At 35.2% G+C, this 19480-nt stretch overlaps 1 protein-coding gene across 8 annotated transcripts in view; it reads right to left on the bottom strand.

Moving 5' to 3' along the window:
* The window catches only part of ANKRD28 (ankyrin repeat domain 28), a 209888-nt gene that overhangs the window by 43018 nt on the left and 147390 nt on the right, over window positions 1-19480 (bottom strand). For all 8 annotated transcript variants that reach the window (XR_012380635.1, XR_012380634.1, XM_073900380.1 and 5 more), the window contains 8 exons: window positions 15556-15634; window positions 14516-14630; window positions 13196-13278; window positions 12581-12644; window positions 10859-10927; window positions 8474-8614; window positions 975-1086; window positions 8-34 (listed from right to left, as the gene is read on the bottom strand). Coding sequence is in view for 6 of the 8 variants with exons in the window: in XM_073900380.1 (XP_073756481.1) it covers window positions 8-34; window positions 975-1086; window positions 8474-8614; window positions 10859-10927; window positions 12581-12644; window positions 13196-13278; window positions 14516-14630; window positions 15556-15634 (690 nt within the window). In the remaining 2 variants the exon portion in view is untranslated. The remainder of the gene's footprint in view (window positions 1-7; window positions 35-974; window positions 1087-8473; window positions 8615-10858; window positions 10928-12580; window positions 12645-13195; window positions 13279-14515; window positions 14631-15555; window positions 15635-19480) is intronic.

The raw sequence follows: 19480 nt of genomic DNA on the forward strand, positions 1-19480 counted from the left end.
TACTTACAACATCTAAAGGAGTTTCACTTGCAATCTGAAATAAAATTTAAAGTAAGAATATTTAGCTTAGAAAGTTTTCATATATTTTAGAGCTAAATGCTACAGGTCCTCTATTTACACAAGTCTTTGTTAAATTCTATTCTGAACTTGGGCTCCCTTTGCCTCCAAAAATTAAGTCTTTTACATAAACAAGTGTACAATATAACAGACCACAAATCTATATTCATGGGTCTAAGATTTTAGTGTATAAGATACCATAATAACCTAAGGAAATATTTGTTGTTTCTGATAGCAGGGCTATATTAAATACGTCAACCTACTTTTTCTATCTTTAATACCCACTCTCCCTTGAAGGGAAGCAAAGTTTAATATAATTTATAAGGTAAGTCTAAATAAAGAAACTTTTAACTTGAAGCACCTGTTACACACTTGAGAATCTTTTCACTTGTCCCTTGCTTTCTCTTTGGTTTGGCAAAGTGGGGTGAATGGCGTGTATATTCAAGAATGAGATCACAGTTGAAATAAAAAGTTCCTTTGCAGAAGTACTGTCTCCCCTCTATGAGGAGGGACTGTAAAAAGAATGGGCCTTTCAGAAATCTCTAAATATATTGAAAAAACCTTCCTCTCACAGGGACATTTCTCACACAAGACATGGTTACAGTTCTTTAGAAATTTCTGGAAAACATTTATTTAAAGGAAAAGGAAAAGAAATGCTACATCAACATGGGGTAGTATAAGGGAAGGACATAAGTAGCCCTCTCTAGAGATCTAATTTTCTCCTCTTTTCTTTTTGAAAGGGAAAAGGGAATGAGAGATATCTTACTGAGGCAAGTATGAATGTAAGAGGTATATATTGGCTCTAAAAATATTAAAAAGCAATAGAGTTTGTTTCTTGATTCATTTATTCTCATTTTCATTATGTTATTAGAATATAAAATCACATTAGTCTTTCCACAACAATTCACGAATCTTACCAGCTGAAGACATAGACGGTGACCATAAGCAGCTGAATAATGAACTGCATTGTATCCCTGCTTGTCACGGATCCCTGGATTTGCATCATTTCGTAATAAGTATTCCAGGCACCTATATATAGTAATAACATTCAAAATTCTAAATCCTGCATTTTAACCAATGATAAAGACAGCTTGAGACTAAGAACTGACAAGTTTTCTTACAATTTCTTGCAATTCTTCTTTTTCTTGAGTAATGTAAAAATTATAAATATATCTACACTACATAAATTTGTCATTTAAATGACATTGACTGTAACTATCATAAGAATACAAGCGAAACATTCATAAGAGAATATCCTTCATTCAAAGTGACGATCTCCAAAGTCTGTCAACAAGCTCAGTATACCTGAAGGCTGGCTGTCTTTTACACAGTCACTATGTATGGCACCACCTATCCCACTCAAACAATATCTGACAGGATTAAACTTAGTGGTGGTGAGCATCCAATGTTGGCAATATTACGGCTGACATATCTGGAACACATAGTGAGTGTAGTATCTCATTAGGAAGCTAAAGAAAGGATATAAAAAAAAAAATCTCAGGATAACAAGGTCAGAATTCAATGATCTTGAATCAGAGGATTGAGAAGGGTGTAAACAGTGTAAAGTCGTATGTAGGTAACAAGAAAGATCCTCCCATGGTAGATTTACTTCATTCCTGGGCTATCAAAACATTAGAAAAATAATTTTTAAAGGTACTATACAGTTCATGATTTGTTATAATTTTCATACATTTTATTGTTAATGTAGCAAAAAAAGAGCACTGAATTAGAAATTAGAAGTCTGTAGAAGTAGTCTGATACTAGTGATCTTGAGCATATCAAATCATTTCGCCTTTATGGTAGAATGGCCTCTGTTTATTCATTTGATAGATGAGGTTCCATTCGTAATTTGTCTAATGTTGTAGTACATCTAACTAAATATTAATTCAACTGCTAGGGGGGAAAATTTATAATAATCCTTGTTAAAAATTCAAGTTTCCTTAAGGAGTGCACTTGTTGTGATGAGCACTAGGTGATGTATGGAATTGTTGAATCACTATATCGTATACTTGAAACTATTATCACACTGTACGTTAACTATACTGGAATTAAAAAAAGACTAAAAAAAATTCAGGTTTCCAAAAGCATACTGAAGTTATATAAAAACAAACAAAAAAGAACTCTAAAGCAATGTAACATCTTTCAGTAACTGTATCATATATATTAATGTATTACACATATACATAACTATATCTTTTTTTTTATTTTTAAAGATTTTATTTATTTATTCATGAGAGACAGAGGGAGAGAGAGAGAAGCAGAGGGAGAAGCAGGCTCCCAAGAAGCAGAGAGCCCAATGCAGGACTCGATCCCAGGACCCCGGGATTGTGACCCGAGCTGAAGGCAGATGCCCAACCATCTGAGCCACCCAGGCGCCCCATAACTGTACCATTTATATATCTATATGTTATCTATCTATCATCTACCTACCTATAAAGGCCATTCTTTTCAATGTCAACACTTATTTCTTTAATGTTGAATTGCTTAAAATCCTTTAGATCCCTTAGTAATTACTTGCAGAATCTATATTACAATATCCTCAATGATAGCAAATGTCCATTTAAGTGGGATTTTGATACTTATGTACAGCTAAAATTATTAGTCAAACATGGTGAACTGGGTCACTATGATTAAAAAAACCCAAATCTGACTCTAAAGTAACAAGATTGGTGTTTTTTGTTTTCATAAACTAGCTCTGAGGGCCCTATAGAAAGTGTTCCAGACAGTGTATAAACTGTTTGTGTCCAGTTTTCTTTCCTAGGTGTCCAACTCAGAGGTCAATGCTCACTGGAATGCATAAAAGACCTACAGGGCTGGAGGACAGTCCCCTTGCTTTATATGCACAAACATTTCACCCAAGGGCATAACTTTTTATCTTTAATCAAGTTCTCTAGATGAGAGAGATAAAGCAGGAAGAGTTCTCCAACTGACCTGAGACCTGAGTACAAGGCAGATTCTATCAGTGGAACAAACTATTTCAAGATAACTTGCTGATACATGAGTACTGAAAAAAGATATATTTAAGGAAAGCAAAGCAAGTAGGTAAGTTCATGTTTACTTTCTAAAGTAAGAGAGCACATCTTAATGCATTTATAATGACTAGTCCACATGTACAGCATCAAATGGTTTCAAATAGATTTCTAAGTGTTATACATGTAGTAGTTTTATCAAATTGTATTATTTATTTTTTTACATTCACATTATTCAGATAATTGGTCTCCTGTAACAAAACAAAGACTAAGAGTTACTTTGAAATGATAAAATTCCTTCTATTGACCTGCCTTTCAGATTTTGCTAAGCAGTATCAACTTTCATAACTACTTTGTGAGATAAAGCATTATCTTTAACAAATGGAAAAAATTACTGACACTCAGGAAAACAAAAACACCTATTCAAAATCTTTTGTAAAAGGCAAAAGATTTATGTGATCTAAAGAGAAACTGGCTAGCATATAGTAAAGCAAGGACTAGATCTTAGGTCTTCTTTTCATCCAGTGTTCTTTTCATGCTACCAAATACTTCAGCACAGGGGTCAATAAGTTAGAGCGACATTTTAACCTGGGTGCTTATAAAATACTAAACCACAAAATTACTTGATCTTGACTATCTGGACCTCACATCTAATTTGCAAATAAGGTGGAGGAGAGAGAATCTATTCTTCATTTCTGATTATAAGTTAACACACACTGATTTTTATAAAAGTCAGAAAAATCAAGCTATCAATCAATATTCTCTTTAATCTCCCTCCTATGCAAAATCTGGAGGAATATTCATGGCTAAATAGCTAACTCATAAACTATACTTACTGTTACATACTGTTTATTTTATGTTAGACAAATTAAGTGTCATTCCAATTAAGAACATAATTTAAGTCAGAGTGCATTTCAAACTATTTAAATTTTACCTACTCTTCCCCTACCACCCATGAGTCCCATGGCCGGTCAGAATTCTGGGTAAGGACTACTCAGCCCAGGGCAGGGCACGCGGTATTGCTACCAGAGGCCCTCTTTCCTTTACTCTCTCCCATTATGGTGTATAATAGTGTCTGTTCTTACACACACACAAAAAATACAGCTAATCCTTATAGGTAAGGGAAGATTATAGGTACTATTCTAAACAGTTCAGATATCCTATACCTCATTTGGCTATATGAGTTAGGTCAGACTATTTTCCCCATTTCACAGACAAAAGGGGCACAGAGATGTAAAGTAACTTGCCCAAAGTCTCACAAGGGGCAGAGCCACTATCAAATCTAATATTATCTTATATACATATTCAAAATGAGTTATAAAAGGCTGCTGAATATTATAAAGTCATATACAAAAGTCAAATGTATTTCTCTATATCACAACAAAAGGAAATTTAAAAATAGATTTATTTTGGCAATAAAAATATTTAGTACTTAGGAATAAATCTAAGGATTATAAAACTTCTAAACAAAAAACTGTATGGGGACTCCTGGGTGGCTCAGTCGGTTAAGCGTCTGCCTTTGGCTCAGGTCATGATCCCAGGGTCCTGGGACTGAGCCCCATGTCGGGCTCCTTGCTGAGCAGGGAGCCTGCTTCTCCCTCTGCCTGCCGCTCCCCCTGCTTATGCTCGTGTTCTCTCTCTGACAAATAAATAAGTAAAATCTTTAAAAAGAAAGAAAATACATTTTTAAGAAAACAAAAAAAACCTGTATGATTCCATTTATATCAAGTTCAAAACAAACAAAAGTATACAATGCTATTAGAAGTCAAAACATAATCCCATTTTTGTGAAAAGTGCCAACTATCACCATAAAAGAGGATCTTGGTGAAATATATCTATATATACAATTATATGAACATAGAAAAGGCAATGGAAAAGCATATACCAAGTCTTTAACTTTGATTAGACTAATTGATTAGACTATGACATGAAATGATCTACATACACATACACAAATAGTCATGTTAATGGTGGTTATCTTAGGAGAATAGGCATGAGAAGGATTTCTTCTTTATGTATAATCAAAAAAAAAAAACCACCCCAGTCTTCTCCTCTTATACACACACATGGGTATAGGGGAGATCCTTAACCATCTTGCTCAAAGCCAGCCCTATTTCTTTTGAACTGGCAAAGAAAATTTTATTTATTAATATTTAACACATTAAACATGTTTCTTGTGACTATGTATCTGAGTCATGACTGTTTATGAAGAATGCAGGCACCAGGGTGCCTGAGTGGTGCAGTTAGTTAAGCATCTGACTCTTGGTTTTGGCTTAGGTCGTGATCCATGGTCATGAGATGGAGCCCCACAGTAGGCTCCGTACTCAGCACAGAGTCTGCTTGAGATTCTCTCTCCCTCTCCCTCTGCCCCTCCCGCTCGTGCTCTCTAAAATAAATAAATTCATTAAAAAAAAAAAAAAAGAATGCAGGCACTAGAATAATGGGAGTCACTAGAAGAATAAGTAGAATGAGTCAGGAAAGATTTCATGTATTTTTCCAACATTTACTCAAAGTGAAGACCAAGGGATGCAAGGCAGAAGAGAGAGTTATAATTACTTATATGTCACTCTGGAATAGCAGAAAAACCAATGTCAGAGTGTCAAAAATTCCAAAATATAAACAACTTTCCCTGGGGATGCTGACAGGGGATTAGTAAATGATCATTAAAAAAACAAACCACAAATACACATTACTGAATAAGAGTAACTTGAAGTTATGGGGATTTTGTGTCTTTCTTTAGAAAATATTTCACATTTCCTTTGCCAGAAGTATCATGCCAGATTCTTTTATTATCTAACTTTTATACCTGGGAATTAAATCAGTGTAACTTAGAAAAATAAATCAACATTTTTTTGTTTTTTCTGGGGATAGGGAAGGAAAGAGGGACAGGAGAATCTTAAGTGTGCTCCATGCCCAGCATGAAGCTCCACACAGGGCTTGATCTCACAACCCTGAGATCATGACCACAGCCGAAATCGAGAGTCAGATGCTTAACCAACTGAGACACCCAGGTGCCCAAACGTTTTATCAATGTTACAATGCTACTGCTTAAGCCTCCAAAACAATCATTTATTGAAAGGATGCCTCTGGTATCCTAAAATGATTACCGTAGCTTATAGCTTCCAGAAAGTTCTCAGGAACAAATCACTGAGACAATAAATGATGGCATTAGATAGGACCTCTGGGATTCTGATACTTTAAAGAAATAGAGGCTCTAAGAAACAGTGCTAGAGGGGCACCTGGGTGGCTGGTCAGTTAGGCATCCAACTCCTGGTTTCAGCTCAGGTCATGATCTCATCATGAGATCCAGCCCTGTGTTGGACTCCATGTTCAGCGGGGAGTCTGCTTGAAGATTCTCTCCATTTGCTCCTCCCCTCATTCTTTCTCTAAAGTAAATCTTAAAGAAAAAAAAAAAGTGCTAGATTGTTTTACACACATAATCTCAGTTTTTCCCACAATTCTAAGTACATTTTTTTCTAATTTTACAGATAAAGATTTTGCTTGGCCATCACCTGCTCAAGCTCAAAGGGGTATAATATAGAAACCCCAAGATTTAAACTGGGTCTTTTGGATCCCAAAGCTCATGTTCTTTCTAGTCCATCAGGCTGCTTGTGTAGATACCTAGAATTAAATGTTTAAGTAATAAATATCACTAGACTATTACTCAAAACAGTTTATATTAGGTGAGAGAACTGATTTATATCACTTCAGTACTAATACCCTTCTACAAAAAAAGTAGGTGGGTTTAAAACAAAACCACAAATCCCAAACAGTATGGGTTGAACATCATTATTCTCTTGATTTTTGCATAAGAATTCAGATCTAATGTAATTGTCTAAGGGCAGGAGGAACTTGGGTAATCTCTATGAGCACGTGTGTGTGTTTATGTGAGTGACCTCTCAGCAGAATTTATGTAGATCCCGTTGAGTGACACCTAATAACTAGTGTGTGGGAACAGTGGTAAAGGATTATTGGTGGTGATATGCTCATTTTAGGTATAACCTATTTTAAGAAAATCTATAAATCAAACCCTGAAGTTACAAAATTTATACACCAGAGGATGATCTACTTACCCAAGTTTACCAACATTTTTTAAAATAAGATTTTACTTATTTGACACCCAGAGAGAGAGAGCGCACAAACAGGCGGAGAGGCAGGCAGAGGAAAAAGCAGGCTCTCTGCTGTGCAGGGAGCCCACTGCGATGTGGGGCTTGATCCCAGGGTCCTGGGATCATGACCTGAGCCGAAGGCAGATGCTTAATCAACTGAGCCACCCAAGCACCCCACCAAAATATTTTCTTATTTACAAAGTCTTTACCATGGATTTTCCTTGAAGAGCCACTATCTATAAAAACATACTTCAAATAACTTCACTTCTCCCAAAATCTATCTATACCTAACGATTCTGGGTATATATGAAATTGTAGAAAGTGATCTATTTTAGTAAACAAAAAGTAGACTTTACTAGCACTTTTGAGATTAGAGTTTTAGCTACGAATCCAACATAACAAAGTGCTTCTGATAGAAATGGCTTTGATATTAGTTACAGAATTTATAATTATTATATATATATATATATATCGTTATGCTTTTTGAGGGTAAAAAGCAAATATTTAAAACCAAAGAAATAGTTCTATGTTAATTAAAACTTCCTTGAAGCATTTTTTATAAAATCCTCCCCTACAAACCACTCTTTGTTTTTCCCCTAAGGGTATTTTTGCTCTTAACTGACTCAGACATGGTGAATACCACAGACTGAAGATCTGTCTCCAATGAATTTATTTATATATATATTAAGGTACTATAAATGGTTCTGATCAACTTTAGGTGAATATTAATTATAAAAATAATTTACACATCTCTTATTCTTTTGTTATTCAGGCATTCTTAGCCAATATTATTCCATTATCTCATTTACTTATTTAAGCAATATTTAGAACCAACAAGTGCCAGATTCTGCCAGTTTGGTTATTCCCTTTTTGGGTACCAATTTATAAGACTCTCTTTTTTTTTTTTTCTTTATAAGACTCTCTTACAAATATAAACTCTCTACCTCTGACGGATACTGGTGTTCCAATCTCTGCCCCATCTCCATTGGCACGGTCCCTGTCTCTTCTCTGTCCCTTTCCCTATGATAAACTCAAGACTGTTGCCTCTGAGAAGTCAGAGGGAAAAAACATGAAAGTGATATTAAGATGTGCTTTTGGCAGGGAGGACAAGAAGAGGTCTTTATCTTTCTTCTACCATATCAGTCAATAAGGCAGGTTGCTGAGCAGAAATAGGTAGTAAGCTATGATTTAGGAATAATTATGAAACCAATTTATTTCCCACACTAGACTCAAGAAAATACCACAAAAAGTATAAAAAGAAAACATAAATTTGCAATAAAAACATGGCAAATGTTGGTTTATAGAAACAATCCTTCATTCTCACCACATGATACTTACTTGCCATCTGTGTCTGATGTTGCTGCATAGTGCAGGGGTGTGCATCCTCTTTCATCAAGGTCATTCACACTTGCTCCTGATCCCACAAGAGCAAACAGGCACTGGTAATTGCAGTTGGCAGCAGCATAGTGCAGCGGAGATCTTTGGTGCCCAAGTTAATATAAGAAAAATAAAAGCCAGGGACATATACCAGTAAACAAGAGCACACCTGACTCTTACTTGACCCAATTACAAATACTGTATTTACAATGAACCTGAGATTAATTTCTACCATATACTAAGTCTTCTGGAGGGCTGGACAGAAAGCTAGTACGAGAAAGTAAGGTGGGAAAGAACTTCTAAGAATAGGAAATTATGATAGAAACAGTTAAATTATTTCACGGTCCCCCCACAGTGACAATTCTAGTCTTCTGAGTGAATTATAGACACCTTCATATTCTGCTCAGAAACTCTGTAAAACTTCAATTTTAACAAGCTTCCCTTATACTAATAAAAATGTTTCACAGTACGGAGGTAGAAGCTTCTATTCATGTCTCAGGAGAGGAATAAAGGCTAAGAGAAATATAGAAGCATTAAATAGAATGCCCTATTCTACCAACCATACAGTAAAGCTGCATAGTAATAAGAGGTTTCTCAAGCAAAAATTGCAGTTTTGAAGATTGTTCACTATTCAGAAGAGTTAGAGTACTGTTTTTAATTTCTAAAGACTGAATATTTACAGCCGGTTTCTTCCCAGTTATTGAATTACAACAGAATGTTACTAAAATTAGGAGTCCCTGTCTTTGAATTGCAACTCTGTAACAATTCCATGACTTTTCATTAAAAAAATATGGAGAAGGAGAAGAAAACAGAAAAGTTAAGGTAAATTAAGTCTAGGGTCTTCATGGTATAACTTCTTCTAAAACATTTACCTAGTGAAACGATAGTAAAACATTATTTTACTTTATGGGATAACAGTATAGTATAGTAATGGCATTTTAAGAAATACAATTAACCCTGAATTACTTTCAAGCTTCTAAACTCAGAATACGCTTCAGAAGCCCTCTCTGCTATTTGTAGTAAAAAATGCTTCAAGTGCTACAAAGTAACTAATATAAGATGGATTAAAGTACAATTATAAAAATCAATTAACTATAAAAATATTGCATTGCAAAGCCAAACAAAGTGACTTTTGATTTTGTAGGTCATTAGTTCCTTTTATTAGTGGGCTTATGAGAGCAGTCTATTCCTCAAAGTAATTACGAGGTCAAATAGTTTTTTTCTTATATGCATTTCTGATTCCCTACCATACATAATTCTGTTTACTTCTGCAGTGACCCCATCACATGCACTGAACATACATCCACACATTTCCTTCTGACACACACACCCTTTCTTGTCATACACTTTGATGTAATTCTCAAACTCATGACCCACAATTTTGCTCACATTGCCACCTCTATTTTTTTAAATTTTTTTATTATGTTATGTTAATCACCATACATTACACATCATTAGTTTTTGATGTAGTGTTCCATGATTCATTGTTTGCGTATAACACCCAGGGCTCCATGTAGAACATGCCCTCTTTAATACCCGTCACCAGGCTAACCCATCACCCCCACCCCCCTCCCCTCTAGACTCTCAGTTTATTTCTCAGAGTCCATAGTAAACCAATTCAAACTGTCTTCAATCCTTTCCTGTATGGTTTTAGCACATGCTGGGTCAATTCCTACTCTAAGTAACTTAGTAGATACTGGTGGCTTTAAGTACTGCTACCATAAATGCTAGTCGCAGTGATAATGAGGATTGGCTAAAAGACTATAAAGGGATTCTGTCACTTCACAGGTATTTTCCTACCGGTCATACCAAGGGGTGTATGCGGATGTGTTGTTATGTGCTTATGTATATGTGGGGAGTTATAGGAGGGGAGAACAAAAATTTCATATATATTTGTTACCTATTTCCTTCCTATTTCTAGTGCTCTGTAACCAAATATGGGCAGTAGAATCTCTGACAATGAAATGACTTGGGGGCAAGGAGACCTGTACTGCTGAGTTCTAGGTCTTCTGAGTTTCTTCTTGAAGGAACAGAGGCGCCACGGGGTTTTACATTTCCATGGATTAATATGGGAGGAGGAAGAATGATATCAAGAGATACAGAGGTGCTTTTAAGGTAAAGCTGTGGCTGGCAGCCTGGGGCTGTGGCAGGGGCCCAAGCGGAAGAAAACTGTGGGTAAAAATGAATATTTAAAAGTTACTGACTTATTTAGGCCTCTCAGTGAATCATGATCACAATGCAAAAGATGCTGAACTGTTAATTCTCAGAAGCCACTTAGAATGTCATGCAAGTCATTAAGTAAAAAACATTAATTAGGTTCTACAGAGGAATGGCATCACAGCCTACCTCCCAAATTTGTCCTTTTTGTTGAAGTCTGCACCAGTATTCAGCAGAAGGTTTAGGCACTCCAAATTCCTATTCAGGGAAAATACAGTTAGACTTAACTGTCAATAATTTCTTAAACAAAATTGGTAGTTTAAATAAGTATCAAAGCATGTTTTCAAATGAAGACAAAGTGAATAAAATGACATGACTTATGTTTTATAAAAAATAAAACATTAAAATTCATCGTATATTTTAAGAATTTATGTATATACATATTGGCATGTTGCTAGGAAATAACAAATGAGTCATGTTGTCACTATTTAAAAGACAGTTCACATTTGTAAAAGAGTTCCTGAGAGTCGGTTAAGTGGCTGCCTTAGGCTCAGGTCATGATCTCATGGGTCCTGGGATCCAGCCCGAGTCCTTGGGCTCCCTGCTCAGTGGGGAGTCTGCTTCTCCCTCCCCCTTCCTGCTCTCTGGCCCCCTTAATGCTCACGCTCTATCTCAAATAAATAAAATCTTAAAAAAAAAAAAAAAAGACTTCCTAAGAGGTTTTAGGAACCTTTAAAACAAACCTCAAACAAGAGACTTTTAATAGAATGTTTAAATTTAAATGATTTTTAATACTAAATTAAAAGAAAATGGGTTAAAAAAATCACACCTGAAAATGTTCCAATTTGCCTTCCCTTATCTTCTATACTATAATTGCTTAGATGTATCCTTAGTTAAAATGATAGGAGAGTACTGTACATGCATGCGTCTTTCTATAGTTTAATTTTCAAAAACCTGAACACTACTATGTTACACTAGAAACTGTGACTGCCACGTGTTCAGATAGTTGTGCTGTCTTTTGTCCCTCCCTCTGGAGGCCAGGAATATGGAAGCTAGGTTTTAACTGGAAGGTTCTTTGGTGACCTTGGAAGAACAAGAGGACCCAGTCATATGTTCACAATCCATCTTTGCATCTGAGACTGGCCTAGTGAGAGTCTTGATTCAATATATTTGTCCTCTGAAACCACTGGGAATTTTTAAAGAATGATTATTAGTAATAAAATTCTTGCAAATGATGTTTTTGATTAAGTCACCATGAATTAAATGGCTTATTTTAGATTTAGGATCTAGCTGATCAGAAACATTAGATTAGCAGCATGCTTCAGAGACCACAAGTTTTAACTGAAGGTTGTTGTTTATTCAAACCAAGAGCCTACCCTAGCAGCAGTATTTAAAACCGTCCAAAATTTTTCAATCTCCAAAATTTTCTTTTTCCTAGATATTGGTCCTGAGTAGACGCAAGACATAAACAAGCCACTGACCTTTTTTTCCCCTAAAATTATGAATAAAAAACCCTAAACACCTTCTCCAAGAACATTAGTATTACTCAGAACATCCGTAATGTTTTGTTGCTCTCATTTGAGGACATATATTCCTTTCATTTACCCAGAAATAATTTTCTCTCATAAAAAGCAATACTTCCTTTTATAGTTTTGCTCCACCTCCCCCACAACGCTTCCTTTTACAGTTTTGTTCCATCTCTCCTCCCACTCATAATTTATGACTTAGGTGGAAGAGGATTTAGAAAAAGCAATTTCTACTACTCTGGACTTTCTTCTCCCAAACCACTCCTATTATGGTTTGTTTTCTTTTTGAGGCAGCCCAGAACTAATAAAGAGAAACTAAAATAAGAGAAAAATTGACATGACCAGCTACCTTCTTCTTAAAAAAGTAAAAATTTTGTTAACATACCCTCCAGCTGCAGCTGCGTGTAGACAGGTCCTGCCAAAATCATCTGGGGTATCTATATCAAAACCTGTAAGAATGAATACATCTTATATAGTATCATAGGTAAGTTACTTCATATTAAAGTACTATGTCAAGAAATGTCAAGTATCACATGCCCCCCAATCTCAAACAAAACTGAATTACAAATAGGCACAAAATTATTCAAAGTAGACAATAAGGAAGGAAATCCTGGAAAAATAAAATCTTTCCCAGATCTGAAGATAAAAGTGCTTTAAAAAAAAAAGATTTTATTTATTTATTTGACAGAGAGAGATACAGCGAGAGAGGGAACACAAGCAGGGGGAGAGGGAGAAGTAGGCTCCCACTGAGCAGAAAGTCCAATGTGGGGCTCCATCCCAGGACCCTGGGATCATGACCTGAGCCTTAACAACTGAGCCACCCAGGCGCCCCAAAACTGCATCTTAAAATTAAAAAAGACCCAACATCTTCTAAGAGGACTTAATAAATGATTCACACTTGGACATATCTACAAGTGATTTTGGAAAAGCAGGATAAAGAGACTGTATTAAAATGTGGGGGGCTTTAAAAGAAGACTCAGTCTACAATGGTTCCACTTACCAGAAGAAAGAAGTTTCCTGCAGCAATCTGAAAAACCACTTAAGGCTGCCAAATGGAGGGGGAACATTCCATGTATGCCACGCCTGAAGTATAAGCAGGACAGTAACTGCATTACAATCAAGATAATACAATCATTTGAATAAATTACAAAGAAACTAGTTAAAGTGGAAAGATAATTAGATGAGTCAAAACCTTTAACATTTTGGAGAGCAATGTGGCAAAAGGCTGAAGGTGACCATAGCTTATTTATTATCCAGCAGTTTTCCTCCAGGAGAATTTTCAACCTTGGCACTACTGTCATGATGGACTCTACTGGGGGCAGGGTGGCCTTCCTGTGCATGCAGGATGTTCAGCAGTGCCCCTGGGCTCTATCCAAACCAGATGCCAGTAACACCCTCCTCCCAAAACATGACAACCAAAAATGTCTCTGGACATTTGCCTAGGGTGTGAAATCCATTCCCCCCCGCCTCGCCAGTGAGAATCATTACCACAACACAAAATGTTCAAGAATGCTCACTGCAGGAAATTTTGTAAAATTGGAAGCAACTTATGTTTGCAAATAAGTAGAATAAATAAACTATGAAATCTTTATACAATAATTAAATTTTATAAAATGAATGAACTACAGGTATTTGTAGAGATGTGAAAAAAAGTCCAAATCTATATCTACATGGCTAAATCAAAGAGGTTGCAAAAAAAGTGTACAGTAGCATCACATTTACAGAAAGTTTAAAAGGTTTAAAACATGTTAATGAATATATCTAATAAACGTAATAAATGTAATAAAAATAGAAAGACACACATAGGAATGATAACCATCAAATTAAGTAGGGTGTTTACTTCTGCAGAGCACGCAAGAGAATCCATCCTTCAAACAAAATCTTGACAGAGAAAGTTTAATGCATAAAATAGACAAAGTAAGCTCTTTTGACCAAAGCAGGAGGCAAAAAATCTACAGATAGTATTATTTGAATGAAAAAGAAAAGCATTCAGTATATAAACATTTTTGGGTCTTTTATTTACTTTTAATAAATAGATCACAACAATGTAAAGCTCTGACTAAAACTGTGTATTATTCATAATCTAGAATTCACTGGGGTTAAAAAAAATACAAGAATATACTACGCTGGCTTACCAAATGAAATCACATTAAATATCTATTCTAGCACATCATCCACACAAATAGGAAAAAGCTCAAGCAATTAGTACCACAGTGGGCACAAAATCCATACTCCTACTTGAAATCTCTAGAAAACTGCAATTCACTTCCATCTGTGTTTCCCTGTCGGCACAGCCCTCAACACTGTGGTAAGTACTTACTTTGCAGTGTCAGCACCACTTGTAATAAGAGTGTTGATTAGCAGCTCATGGCCGTACCTTGCTGCTATGTGCAAAGGGGTGTTTCCATTCTTATCCTCACAGTCAATTACAGCTCCTGCAATAAATAATGTACTATCAGATACTGGACTATATTAAGATCAAGTCAAATTTATTACATGGAAAGTACCATAAAACACTATTCAAGCATAAACTAATGGATATAGTGATTTAACTAGGTTTCACTCACAGGACATTTAATGGGCCAGGCACTGAGGTTACAGACTTTACACTTAAAAACAATTTTGTCAACTAAGCATAAGCTTTTAACAGATTTTAAAATGATGAAAGGGTTCTGGGGTCTAATAAGTTTGGAAACCACTATATTAAAACAAAATTAAACATATTTCTTTAGAGCAAGATTTCAGAGCTTTAATGCACACACACAATGTGTCATCAAGATTGCATGCAATGCTTCAGGAATTATTTGATCACGAAACTACTACTTTTTCCTTGCAAAACCATAACAACAACAAGGACTACTAACAAACAGTTCCCTGGAATATGGCTTGGGAAACACTAAAGTAACGTACCTAAGAGTATTTAAAGGTTTAGCTTGCCTAGTACTAATTCAAATGCAAAAGAATACAGGTTCCGAAAATAAATGAAAGTCCTAAAAATAGTTCAAAATACCCAAAAGGGGAAAAACGATAAATGCAACAGAGTTGTGTTGATGTATAATACAAATACCAACTGTGGTGGAAAGGCAACGTTTTCTATTTAGCAATGCTTAAAGAAAGCCCACACCAACTGCTGGAGAAATTGTACTTATAATTCAGGTGAAATAAAACAAAAATAAATGAAAAACAAATTGTAAAAGATACATATACGTGGCATTTTGTACTCTTTATTATTTGATTTTTGTAATATCTGAAATCAAATATTAAAAATATATAGACAGCTATAGCAATTCCTCAATACCATTCATTTTGTGGATGTTTTTATTACATTTAAGAAAAAAAACAAACAGAAATACTTTTTACCACTCTGGATAATGGTTTGTGATCTGGAGAATCTACCGTGGAGGGCAGTCATGTGCAGTGGGGTTTTCCCATCCTTGCTCTGAAATAATCAAATAAGAAAGATTTAAAATTATTGTTATATCTGTCATATGTAACCCTTAGTTTTATTTTGAATCTTCACCTTGTAAAACTACTATTAACAAGCATTAAGTTTAGCTCAATCCTATGTAGGTAAAACAGCTGTTCAAAATTAGGAATTTTTTCTTTAAGTACGGATATTATAAAGCACAAATATACAAAAAAAAACCCCTCAATGCCTATGGTTTACAAAAAGCTCTGCACGGTAGGTATACAGTGTAATCTTAGTATCATTCCTATTACAGAGGCGGGAAAACTGAAGCACAAGGATATTAATGATTTAACCAAGGTCACATAGTCAGTAGTGGTACAACTGGGATGTTTCCCACCTTTCAAAAATTTCACATTGCTACAATTCTTTCATTCTAAGAAACACTGAATCCCTCAACAACCAAGAAAAAGTGAATGTTAGCATTAACTTCAACCACTATAATTCACTTTAAAAACTTCATATTTTAATTTGTTTATAATTATTTATAATAAATATTGTTAGCTTTTTCCTCAAATTAAAATAAATAATTATACTGGCTGGGCATGTGTGTATTTAATGTATAAACTCTGAAATTCTAAAGGACTTTGTCAAAACATACAATGTGACCATTATAAAGGAAAGAGTCTATTTTGCAATTCCTAATCCCTCAGCAATATTCACAATATCTTCTGTGTACATATACTTAAAACTGAAATGTGACAAGTGTCCTAAGTTTATACTAAAACTATAATGCAGATCTTAAGAAATTCTCATGTCGGGGCGCCTGGGTGGCTCAGTCATTAAGCTTCTGCTTTCGGCTCAGGTCATGATCCCAGGGTTCTGGGATTGAGGCCCACATCAGGCTCCCTGCTCCGCGGGGAGCCTGCTTCTCCCTCTCCCACTCCCCCGCTTGTGTTCCCTCTCTCACTGTCTTTGTCAAATAAATCTTTAAAAAAAAAAATTCTCATGTTATAATAGTGGAGTGTTAGACGAACTTCATAATTACCTAGCAATGTATTTGATTCCATAATTTTATATTAATTTTTTCAAGCAAACTATCCAATTGGCAATTTATCTCAGAATTTTTAAACCTTCAGAAGCAGTGTGTACACAGGAGGGAAAACAAACCAAAGCAAACCAAAACAAACAAACCCAAGCGAACAAACAAGGTAGGCTCTGGAGTCAGAATGACCTGAGCTGAATCCTAGTTCTGCCAGTTACCACAGAAACAATTAGGAGAAGCTGTCTATCTTCTTGAGCCTTCACTCAATGGATATGATATTACCTGTGCCTCACAGTCCTGCTGTACAGAATATACTAATCTTTGTAAAACACCCATATGATATACCAGTGTCTGTTATAGTCTATTATAGTCTCTTACTGTATTTGGTGTTCTTATCTATGTAGCAGTTATTTTTTCAACCAGAAAAAAAAAAAAGCACAAAAGCATTTTAATAAAGGGATTCCAGTTTGTAATGTTTTTTCAAAATGTTCCCTAACATACCTTGATTCTTTAATGTTAATCTTTTACCTTACAGATAAAAAAAAGTAAAAATAAAAACTAAACTGTAATATAAATTTGAGTTCATAAAATGATGAAATGTGATAATTATAGCTAACATTTATATACATAGTAAGTACTATGTTCCAAGCAGTTTTAAAACATTTCATATATATTAGTCATTTGCTTTTCAAAACCCTATGACATATATACTATTGACCCTATCTTAATAGGCCAAGGGGTTAAGAAATGTAACCAAGTCTCATAGCTAGTAAGTGGAGTTCTACAGGTGGCAATGGATTGATATTTTTACTTTCTACATACTTACTGATCATAAAAAGTATTCCAAATATACTAAAAGAAACAAACAAACAAACAAACCACTCCCAAAGATTCAGATTACCAACTGAAAAGTCCACCTTAAGACATGTTAGAAGGGGGAAGAGGACATTTACTTCTCTCTGCACTGGGGAGACAATGGGTAGATTTTTTTTTTAAGTCACCTTAATTTTAGATCAAATTTGGAGTTTCAAGCAAAAATTAAGATCCACCAAAATTCTAAGAGCTGTGTTCACAGGTGACCATAAATAGCAACAAGTAAGCATTACTTTTTATGTTTAAACTTTAAATCAAATTATTTGGGGTATTTTATCTGACCAAAATTTATTAAGAATAAGGTGAAGTGGGAAAAGATGTGCATTTAAGTGATACAATCAATGCAGTAGGGCTCATGTTAATAAGCAAGGTTATAAAAACCAGACCTATATTGCTTTTTAAAACTTCATTCACTTTATCTCTATGTAGTACTTTGTAAGACAGCCAATTTAAAAACATATAAATAAATGAGTAATTTCAAGCCTAAATTCACATTCCAATTTCTAGTCATCCACAACTTGATCAGGGACAGAAACACCAAAATGGAAAATGACATAGAAGAAAAAGATGAAGCAGGGAGAAAGAGATGACTTGATAAGGAGAACATGAGGGTTACAAGTATAATTTTTTTATAAGGCAAGTGTCAAAGCCTTATTAGCTCCTTAAGCAAGCAACAATTTGATAGGCACTGATTTGATAAATATAGGATACACAGGTGTCAGGAATGAAGATTCTTGAGTGAATATATATTCTTACTTGTTGAAAACACAGTTATTAATAATTTTTATTAATTTCAGAGCTGAAATGTACCTTAGAAGTCATTAACATCATGGGAACTGTGTTCCAAAGGAACTTGGCTATAAGATAATTGGACAACCTCATATAAATGGGATGTCATATATCCCCAGGCAAGACTAAGGCAACTTTTTAGGAAATCTATTTCTAAACCAACATCATTGGCTTGTTCCCTTCAAATCTACTTAGCCACTGGAGTCAGCTATGTAGGCACTCACATATGAATCAAACAATCTATCATCAAATTATATTAAATATTCATGTCTAAATGGCACTGTATAAAAATAAAAAGCCTAGGGCGCCTGGGTGGCTCAGTTGGTTGGGCGACTGCCTTCGGCTCAGGTCATGACCCTGGAGTCCCGGGATCGAGTCCCACATCGGGCTCCCTGCTCAGTGGGGAGTCTGCTTCTCCCTCTGACCCTCCCCTCTCTCATGTGCTCTCTCTCTCTCTCTCTCTCATTCTCTCCCTCAAATAAATAAATAAAATTTAAGAAAAAAAAATAAAATAAAAAGCCTAATTATTACCCAAGACAGCACTATAGAAACTAAAACATGTGTCACAGCTAATGTTATAGGTAAGCCATGATACTTAGTATTTAACACACAACAATGATGTAACTACAGTCCCTTGATCATAAACAGTTCTCATAGAGACTAAAAAAAATTTGGTTATGATCTTTTGAGAAATGTTAAGATCTAATCTTCATTATAAAATATCACTAGGCCTTTGAGGAAACAAGTAACAAATTTCTTTTCTTCACAAGAGTTTAAATATTGTTGTATTCCCCGATTATCCAAAGAGCAGGAATTCTTCAAATCAAACTGAAGAGTTCAAATTTATTATCAATAAATTTTTAGTAATTATTTAAACTATTAAAAAAAAACTTCAGTAGGTGATTTGACTGAGAACTGGAAGCTTTATTTTTTTTTTAAAGATTTTATTTATTTATTTGAGAGAGAGAGAATGGGAGAGAGAGCATGAGAGGGAAGAGGGTCAGAGGGAGAAGCAGACTCCCTGCTGAGCAGGGAGTCCGATGTGGGACTCGATCCTGGGACTCCAGGATCATGACCTGAGCCGAAGGCAGTCGCTTAACCAACTGAGCCACCCAGGCGCCCAGAACTCGAAGGTTTAAATGTATATTCTTAGAAAAGGCATTTTAAACATA

This window comes from Callorhinus ursinus, unplaced genomic scaffold (genome assembly GCF_003265705.2).
Source record: "Callorhinus ursinus isolate GAN/ISIS: 27379988/994484 unplaced genomic scaffold, GSC_fseal_2.0 scaffold1, whole genome shotgun sequence".
In the NCBI taxonomy this organism is placed as follows: domain Eukaryota; kingdom Metazoa; phylum Chordata; class Mammalia; order Carnivora; family Otariidae; genus Callorhinus; species Callorhinus ursinus.